The sequence below is a fragment of the Opisthorchis viverrini genome (genome assembly GCF_000715545.1).
Source record: "Opisthorchis viverrini unplaced genomic scaffold opera_v5_98, whole genome shotgun sequence".
NCBI lineage: Eukaryota > Metazoa > Platyhelminthes > Trematoda > Opisthorchiida > Opisthorchiidae > Opisthorchis > Opisthorchis viverrini.
Genome location: NW_008751755.1, coordinates 221,457 through 232,032, shown reverse-complemented (window position 1 = coordinate 232,032; position 10,576 = coordinate 221,457). Strand labels below are relative to the sequence as shown.

General features: G+C 43.5%; 1 protein-coding gene across 1 annotated transcript; it reads right to left on the bottom strand.

Moving 5' to 3' along the window:
• Positions 1–2,232: 2,232 nt before the first annotated feature.
• T265_05303 (hypothetical protein) lies at positions 2,233–3,324 on the bottom strand (the record flags this gene model as incomplete). Its single annotated transcript, XM_009170286.1, has 1 exon — positions 2,233–3,324. The coding sequence occupies one exon, from the start codon at positions 3,322–3,324 to the stop codon at positions 2,233–2,235; it is 1,092 nt and encodes a 363-aa protein (XP_009168550.1).
• Positions 3,325–10,576: the final 7,252 nt, after the last annotated feature.

Sequence of the window (10,576 nt, the reverse complement as noted above, 5' to 3'; positions counted from 1 at the left end):
AAAAGCCTTCTCCATCTCCCGAGCTGTCGTTGTCCACCAGAGCTCTCGGTCTTTTCTTAGGCTCTTCACTATTTGGCGTTTGAGGGATTTGCGTGCGCCGTCGTACTCATTGCCTGCTGATATGGCTTTCCTGGCATCACTCATGGATAACGACCTCAACGACATCCAGTGGTCTCTTGCTGGTATGGTGGCAGCACTAAGGTGTAGTTGTTTAGAGACTAAGGATAATTTTACGGGAAGATCAGTTGCAAATTGTAGACTGCACATTAGCCCTCACATCATCTACGAATGCTCCGATTATTTATGCATGTCACTACTGTTTTCTTGTTAGTAAGCGGAGAATCATTTTGTTATAGTAGAAACACCTCATCGTTCAACTCTCCAAGCTCTCCTGCGTCCGGGAAAAGTGTACTTTCGAACAGAGATGATGGTGGCAGTAACAACGATGGGCTCTTTCTTCTCAAGATCGCAGTGAGCTGTCCGATGAAGGACAGATCAGGTCAGAGGCACAAGTCCTGAAACTAGCTCACCCTCAGCAGAAACCGAGGTAATTTGTCCATTTAGTAACTTTTTTCGGAGATGGTCGTACATAGCTCACAAAACTCTGAAGAAGTCTATTGATTTCGTTAGCTTGAGAACAGCAAAGACTTTCGACAAAATTCGAATCATCAGTGTGGAGGGAGAAGTTAACTGTGGCAGGAAACCCTCACTATTCAACTGAAATTTCTTTCAACGAGACTTCCCGCTTTGTGGATAAGGTGTTCAAACGATCACCAGATGTCTGAGCATGTCAGTAACTTTTCCCACACATGTGGAAAAGAAGTGACAATCAGGCAGGTAGTTACGGGTTATATTTTTTCCTGCGGTTTGAATTATCTGACCATTGTTGGCTTGAGCTCATTCTAAAGCAAGATTTCTACAGACGATATTCTACGAATCCATCGCGCTATCTTGGATTAACTAGCAGTGGACGTGCTTTCGCCTCAGACAGTGTTGCTGCAAGCCGGAATATGAAATGTCTTGTACTTCAAGCATCCTAAGACTGAAAGAATGGTTGTATGGCAGTGCAGCATCGGTATTGAACACTGATGTCATGCTGTCGATGATGATGATGATGATTGAATGGTTTGTTATCGTTGACCCCCCCTCCCCATGGAGCTTGACTTCGTGCAATAAGAAATGAAACAAATCAATATGTCTGTATGTCTCAAAATAGTAGGATATGAGAGCTCACTAAATGTATTCCGTGCTGAAGTCTAAAATTCCAAAATGGAATGGTGCATTGTTCTCGAAATGGAAACTATTCTGGACAGATATCGCCCAACCATTTGGTAGCGACTCATCAGTTGTTCAGGAAAGCATAGTGCTATGTTACACACAAGGTTCTGTATCGACTTCACAATTCTTGTACCTGAAAAGCTTATCAAAGTTGGTACTGTACGAACAGAACTGCTGCGTGCTTGTCTACTTGAGGCTTCGAGTTTCTTGATCTGTTGCGTCGACAGACGTGTTGGAACCAAGAATCCATAAGTTATGTAGTTTAGTGCTGAAGGAACGGACATGAATGTATTGCAGCTCACTACACTGTAACCGTAAATATAGCAAAATGCATGTTTGAACAACGTAGATTGGAGAAACACTACTCATAAGCTTGCTAAATAATCATTGACGGTCCATAATCGGTTTCACCAAATCAGTGTCTAGGTGAGTGTGTTCCACAAAATTCATACAACTTTAATTTAAGTAAAAGATAAGGTTAACGGATACTCAAGGATTGTGTATACCTGATAAGCCCGAATAGGAAGGGTAAAACCGGTCTTGGGCTGTTGAAACGATTTCAGCAACCTTATAAGTAGTGCAGTACGTCTATGCAAAGTATCGCTATATAATCGAATATCGTACCAACTGAAATATGAAACGATCATGACCAAAAGATTCAACTGGGATTCAGTTGAGTTTCCACGTTAAACCGAATCAATGTGTAAATGTAGGTATTCCACGTATAACCCGTTGATTTCCACCTATAGTTTCTGTGCGTGACATCACAATGAATTTCTTGAAGCACACCAGCCATGCAATTGAATCTCATCAAATCACAACACACGACATAAAGTGCTAACTCGATCTGAGTGGTCCATGCTTTACTTTACACATCCATAGGTGTTTTCAAATTTACGATTTACATTCCAAAAACATATGGACGAAAATTTGGCGTTACTCGTTCTAGTTCAATCAAGTTTTATCCCACTGTTTGGTTTCCACCTTCTTCGCATATCGTTCGGTTGGTCTGACAGATGAATAGATCGGACATAGTCGACGAACTGTGGCTTGAATCATGTCTCCGTGACCGAGCGTATTCGGGACCGCTTTATCTACATGTTCCAAATCGTAGTACACTTTATCCCATCCAGTCACTTGGTTGTCCGAGTGAGCGGCCACATATCTCCCACCCTTTGTGCGGCGAGCGGGAACCATCCAGGTGGCTGAATTTTGTGAGAACAATACATCCGACTCGATGGAGTGATAGAAAAGCGGAGACATTTCGCCGCCCTCATAACGAATGGAAAATTGGTCCAAACCGACAAGACCGAACAGCGGTTCAATATCTACACACTCCAGTGACAATGAGATCCACCCCTCTCTCTCAGCCCTATCCCAAAAGGCTTGTGGGTTGTCTGATGTGCTTGGTGGATTGTTGGACTTATCATACTCCTCCTCGAAGCTCAGAGTCTTCTGGCGACAATTTGTCCTTTGTACGGTTCCGAGATTTTGAGATGGGGGAAGCGTCTTGTCAAAGGAAACTGGTACAAATCGGACCCCGACAGTGGAATCACATCCGGAACACTTCACCTCTTCCACATTCTCCCTAACCCCATCAAGAAACTTGAAACGATACAAAATGTTACATGGACCGTCCGTTTCGATTTGACGGTCATCACACCTTGGATTTACTCTGATATTAATACAGTCGGGCATAAACATCGACAAGAACATTCGTTCGTCAGCTGATTCGTCAGATGTGCATGAAGGGGCTTTGGTCTGAACCGTGAAACGCTTCGCGGTTTTGGGTTTCTCTTCCGTTTCACGTGCTTCATGTGCATATTCTTGTGTCTGGTCATTTGGTGTCCTTTCCGCCAATTCACCTACGTTGTTTTCATTCGTTTGGTTTACGCTTTCTGATTGTTTTTGCTTGCGAATTTTGTCATACAGAAAGGCAAGGTTCGCTTCCAGGTAAGCACATGACAATGGCACGTAACCGAAAGGTAGCCCACATTTGCGACATGTGACTCTGCGACGCTTGTTCAGTTTCGAATACGCTGGCATTGTGGTCGACAAAGGGAGTGTCGGAATTTTCTGTAGAGATTTACTCATGGCCTATCCACACGATTAGTTGAAATTTCGGTAGCGTAATTACTCAGTGTGTCTGAAAGCGAATGCCTCTTTTGAAATCAGATCGATTGAACACGTGACCACGATATCCTCGTTAGCTCCACTATCAGAGGAACTGTCATAGACCTGTTGCGTATTTTATCGGAAAGCTTTGCAGTTCGTTTGTAACATACTGATTGTGCAGTAATACCGGTACTGAATTGAAACCCCATACCAACAGAAAATTTCCCATTGGGGGGCCTGTTTCGGACAAACGTGGTAAAACTAACGAGCTCTGCAAAAATACGAGAAACTACTGTGTTACGTACGCACTTTCAGTGAAATGACAAAAAGACTCACACTAGCTAAACAAGCATGTTGTAAACACTAGTCACTCAAGGGCCTAACCGATACATGAACACGTGACCCTGCACCCCGCAAGTAAATGGTGGTTGGCGGGATATCTTATCCAAGTGCACGTTCATCACTGCTCACAAACCGCTCGTGGTCGAACAGTTAAGTGTTCAGACGATTAGGCTGGATGTCGCAGGTTCGAAACACCACATAGTTTGGTTGATCGGGATGTAACAGCCGTACGGTGCATCCCAGCCGTCCCTTGAAGGACGAAAGCTCAACTGAAAATGTTCACCTCTCTTCATACTGCCTATAGTTTACACTAAACGTCGGAGCGAATTCAGAACTGTACGGCTTTCAGTAGTTGCTGTAAATGGACCCTAGCGTGTATAATGTGGTTCAGTGGCTGGGTATCGCGTCACTTATCGTCGATTCACGCAATTCAAAGTCACGTGATCACCTGCTGACTGATTGTAGGGCGCATCATATAAGTAACAGATGGTTGAAACCATAACTCAACACCCAAAATGCAAAACTGATATTCAGACTGAAAGATATAAACTGTACAATCGCGATCAGTGTAGACGCAATATTTGACTCAGCCGTCTTGGTGAACTTAAGCCTGGCATCAGTCGTTACATAAAAAGGACTCAGGCGTTGAGGGAATATTAGAAACATTTATTCCATGCAACCAGATCATTCGGACCGTAAACTGACAATAACATTTGCCAGTAAAAGCAAATTCCATCCTCATTTTATATAACCGTATGCACTGAGTTATTTGTGGCCTCCAGACTCATCGGAAACCACAGATCTTTCAGTTTTGCTGAATACAGCTGAGTAAATATCCAAGTGAGTTGTGCGTGACAAAGCTGACAATAAGAACGTATGCACCCTAGTAACTAAAGCTCGACCAAAGTTCATTGGATCTTGACTGTATTCGAACAGACGTTTTGGTTGTGGAACATTAGTGTTGATCTATCTGCGAGATGCTAATGCCAGTGAAGGTACGAAAGCCCTTCGTAGTAAGTCGTTTATTGCCAAACACCAACTAAACAGTTAGAAACTATTGGATGGGAAAATAAACGTCTCATGTGCGCCTTGTTTTTAAAAACTGAACGTCCTCAGCGTCTTCCTAAACTTTCGAACATTAGTGTTGATCTATCTGCGAGATGCTAATGCCAGTGAAGGTACGAAAGCCCTTCGTAGGTAAGTCGTTTATTGGCAAACACCAACTAAACAGTTGGAAACTATTGGATGGGAAAATAAACGTCTCACGTGCGCCTTGTTTTTAAAAACTGAACGTCCTCAGCGTCTTCCCAAACTTTCGTGGATATTCACTGACTATCACGCAATGGTAAACAAACGTTGCAATCGTAAACGAACGTGATAGACCTCACCTTCGATTGGACGCAGGGCGGAGGTCCAACAAAACCACATACTACTCACATTCCCCATCAGTAGTATCCGCCGTTACACCAGCACTTTAAACTGATGCTTGGATTTCACATCCATGAAAGCGGAATGCCCTTGAATGGAACGAACGTGGAGGTGTGGAGACTTAGTGCAATAAGGGACCTGGAGAAAATGGATAATAATGTCGAAGAAAGCACGATCCGGGGGTCATGTTAGAGGGAACTCACATTAGAGGTGTTTGTCCTGTGTTTTTTTCAAACTTCACCCAGACGGTCCAGCTAGAAAGCAACAACAGCCTTGCAAGTACCATCACTTCCTTGCCATATTCGGTAAGTTTTCCGGCAGCGTCGTTTGCAACCCGGCTAGGAGAACGCGGAGATCCCGGCGTTATTCGATGTGATCATGTGCAATAGTGTATGTATGCTTTTACCCAAGACACAAGCGAGTTGCACAGCACTCGATTCAGGGTCAGCACCAGAAGCTGCGTTGGTTGGGACATGTGTTGCGTATGCCGAACCATCGTTTGCCGAAGAGAGGGAGTGCTGTTTTCCATGCCCAATTCAGAGTGGCGTAAACAGAGAGGTGGTCAACCCTCGACTTGGCAGAGTATGAAGGACATCACGAAACGCTTGGGTGCTACTCGCCTTCCAGGATGGGGACCGCGTGATCCTAACTGTGCCTGGTCGGAGACACTACAAGATATGGCTGCCAACCAATTTCAGTGGCGTTCTTGTTGTCAGTTTCTATCCAGATCGCCTGAGTGAGTGTCTGGAGATATAGGCACCTCGGAATGATTGTGCTAAGCTAGCACTAAGTCCCTCCCCCATCCACCTTTATTCTTTTCTTTTCAATAAGGCTTTCAAATAAATCATGGTTGTACGCCAGTGAAGCCTCGGTGTTGAACACTGATGTCATGCTGTCGATGAGGATGATGATGACGATGAACCCCAACACTCAAATGACATTTGGTTCCGGCTGAGCCTCACATTTTGAAAAAAAAACAATTCCCTGGCCACTGAGTATAAAACACGGTAACATTCCCCATAGTTTCTACGGTTGGGAGGGCATTCATGTGAACACTGTTCGCTATTGCCGAAAGAATGTCTGTACCGAACGGAAATTGCACGGTGATATGCCAGTGTATACCTGCACTAACAATGGATGAAACATGGATCAGAACTACACGAGAGAACAAAAAAAGTATAGATTTATCAGATAACAAAATGAAAGAACGATACATACTAGTAAACACAGCGAGAAAAAATGGGTGAGCGCGTGCCGCGGAGATTCAGCGAGCAGATGTATACCTTAACATCAAAGGGCTTTCCTTCATGAATGCTGAATAGAAGAGGGATGCGTCAGAAAAAGAGGCCAGCGATCCCGCATGGTGATACATTTACGGCTCAGAGGAGGATATTCTTCCCCAAAAGTGATGCGGAGCAGGCTAGGTTGTCTAAGATTAGGAACAATCATCCTATCAGAATTGTTCATCATTACTGTAGAAACGAAAAAGTAATATTTTAGGTGAGTCTATAAATGCTATGGAGCATAATTTGCCAATGTTTGTACGAGTTGCTGCATGTTCTTTTGGACGCACGTTAGAATTGGAGCATAACAATGTTTGTACGAGTTGCTGCATGTTCTTTTGGACGCACGTTAGAATGTGAGGAAACGCAGTGTGAAAAAAATTTTCCTTTCCTGACACTACTTATATGAGTTTTCGGTAGTGGTGTTGGGTTATGGAAAGATTAACTGATCGGTTTTTAAAACATGAAATCCGGTTGAAACCAGTTCAGTAAAACGAGGAACTCTATGCAGTCACGTGTTCTGGACTCCTACTCGTTCAAACTGTCCCAATTTGAGCGGAAAAACAGATGCAAGGCTGTTTGTTAACAGCCAGTGTGAAGAGATGTGAAAAGTTTTCGTCTGTAGTGAAGTCAATGTATACTCAAAAGCCGAGAAGTAACTTACGCTCGTTTTGCTCTTTTTGCGAATCATCATTAGTGTGTACTTCCCGAAATTCCGGTTGGGAGACTCGAACCCGTGACATCGCGGCTAGTAGTCTGGTTCAAACCCAAGCCAATGAACAGCAAATTACAATCAGACAAAATACGATGCCGCTCGTGCTCTGATCGCGGTATTTCCATTTTCCGCGATCATACAAGAAACACCGATTTGTATCCACCGCATTTTCTTCACTTGGCTTGTTCCTTAATGTTCTGTGAACATTTTATGAGTTTACATTGTTTTGGCTCCATCTGCGTGGAGCTGTATTCTCATCTGAGAGGTCACCCTCAGCTAAGTTCACTGTCCGTTTTGTGTGTCACGAATCGGGGAAATTCTAGCCACTGTTGACCAAGACAACTTACAATTATTTCATATATTCTGGCGCGGACAAAATAGCTTTTGCCTGCAATATCAGGATTAATAAAGCAAATAAGGACTAGACGTATTACACTACTCATAAGGTATCTGGAAGTTTATCGACAGTCCAAGGCCGGTTTCGCCCTCCTTGAGGCGCAGTCCCCGAGTTTCCGTCAACCTGATGTTCTACTTGAAATTTGTGATATACACTCATTTCCAAACAAATTTGGTTTTGCGGGGGACTCACCTGGAACCCAGCTGAAAACATCGCATGCAAGAAATTCAGTTGAGTTCCAGGTGAGTCTCTCGCAAAACCAAATTTGTTTCGCAAAAAGGAATAAACTTTCCGAGTCACCCTTTCTACAGAAAATTGTACATTATTGTGAGGGTATTCCTTTCCAGGTAACAACCTATTTTATCAGGAAAGATTTGTAACCAGGTGACCATAGAAAAATTACGTCAGCTGAGCGAATTCGAATCCTTGGTAAGTCCTCGTCTTCCGCTATTGGCGAGGCATAAAGCGATCTGTTCTGTTCGGAACTGCACTATCACTGTTCTCAAACACCCAGCGTCATCACATCAAAATGACACAAAGTAACAAACGTTTATCGTAAACTGCTGATCGGTCAATCACCGATCGTCGAGTAAACGGCAGTTCTAACGGTCGTACAAAAGGCATTTTGGCCAGAAGACACGTTTTCCGCAAATAGAAAGGTTTTTATCCCGGTAGAGTAGGAAGGACAGGTTGAATACAGGTGGTACCTTGTGAGTGATCGAAACTGATCCACACACACACATACACCCATGTATTGGGTCGATGAAGTAGACAAGCGTTAACACACAGGTGACATGCATCACTGTGCGTGGATTTCAAGCCAATCTGGTCACGCACTGTGCTCATATTTCTCATAGGAGATCGACTGTGACACTGTCGCATCAGAGACAACTAAATTTCAATTAGGGATTATCCAGTTTACGTCCAACAACCGCTTCCACAGGTCGTTTCGATCGAAATTCATCGAGTTATACTGCCTAACAGCCACGCTCATCCTTTTAAGACGTGGGAAAACTCTCAAGAAATGACGTGAATCGTGAAGGAAAAATTTCCGTCTTGAAATGCAATCCCAAAATTAGCTATCCATTGAGTGGTATACGGAAAGGTTACAAAACCGGCTAAGTTTCATTGACTGAGTGGAAAGGGGTTCGAACCCGGGGAGTATCAACTGGAATCCGGATGTATAATGAACTTTGACAAACCTGAGAGACCTCACGCATTCTCGAGTGAATCAACGTTAAATTGCGATATATATATATATATATATATATATATATATATATTGCTATATTCCTGAAAAAAATGAGGCACTCTCCACTGTACGCGGATTGGTCCAACGACCTTGAAAATCAGCCAATCACGTAGAGGCTTACCGAATGTTTGGTGAAACCCCGTGAAAACTGATTTACGATTGTGCTGTTCAACATTTCTGTCTACGAAAACTATGTGAAAACCAACCCTCATTTAGGGTCAATCAATCAATAACGTCCTGTCTAGGTGAGTTTATCTCATTAAAACAACAAGGCTATCAACGATTGTCGTATCTATGAAGGGGCCATCACCAGAAAAACCGCTTTACTGGGAATCGATATCGAGATCGACCCATGTGGTAAACTTGTCCCTGAAGGAACGCAAGTTCTTTTGTACGCAACTTATCTTTTAGTTACTTGCAAACTAGCATTCAGCACGACGTCGTCTACAAAAAACCGCCACCAAACGGAGTTGTCCACACATGTCAGGACATTGGAGGATACTTCATTTGTGTACCAGTTACTGTCTTTAACTTTTGTATGACATATTTTCCGTATGACGAATTCCTGTCCTTCGAGAATTTATACATTCTGTCGAACATATCCCATCGGCCCAGACCCGCTATAACGGTGGATACTACTGATGGGGCATGTGAGTAGTATGTTTTCTCGTAAACCCGCCTCTCTTGAAAAGTGAGGTCTATTACGGAATTTGTGGAGTCGCATTCGCTTGCATTTGAGCAACAGTCGGTGAATATTCAGGAAACTTCAGGAAGCCGCGTCCAAGGAGAAGATGGATATTCAGTTTTCCTAAACAAGATGCATATGAGAGTTTTACTTCCCTGTTCAATATTTTGTAAATGTTCACTTGGCGTTTTCCAATAAATAACTCCGCAGCAAAGGCCTTCTTCCTTTCACCGGTAGCTATCAGGTACCCGGTTTGCTTGATCACTTGAACAACATTTTTACATCTACGGGCATCATAGGGGTCACGAAAATGTGGAGGGGTTGGCGGGTAGGTGAATTCCATAGACATCGAATTAATTTGATTTATACGCTGTTTGACGCCCACTCAGGAGCATCAGGTGTGTGTCAGAAAGCTTCACAGGTAGTGAAATTAGGGTTTGAACTTGAAAGCTGCCATCGAGAAAGTGTTTTGTGCTCGAGCCCCTTCCCCCAGAATTTCCATGAAGTGTGACAAACCCTAAAGGAGGGCAAAATTACAAAGAAATCATCCATAATTTTGGAAGCACGTAAACCGGCCGACAAGTTTGACAACATGGTTGTCAAGTTCACACAGGTGTACAAGTAGCGTAACCAGTGCGTCTATAACAGCTCATTCTGGATATGTCAAAATGTCGATGATACTGAAGTACACCTCAAACGCCACTCACATGAACCCCCGGTAGAGATGGTTAGACAAACATTCGTTTGGCTTCCGACTATTATGCAGGGCCCAATGTGATGGTGGGAGGGTGTTGTGTCATTATTAGAAATAATGGTTACGTGTTTCTGATACAGTTGGTAGTGTGGGGGGATTTGGGAATATTCAACTGAGGTTTTGTCACACAAAAACAGACAGTGTGTGAAGGGAGGCCGGGAGGCAGTTTCTGCAGTTTCTGTAAGAGGAATAATAAAATCCACCCGTTGAGAGGAGCTCCCTTCTGAGAGGTCATCAATCCAAGGACTGGTTTGTCAACATGTCAGCACGTGATATGGGTCACGTGATTGAAGAACGGATGCGAGCTAATCAGACGCCCTTAGCCAA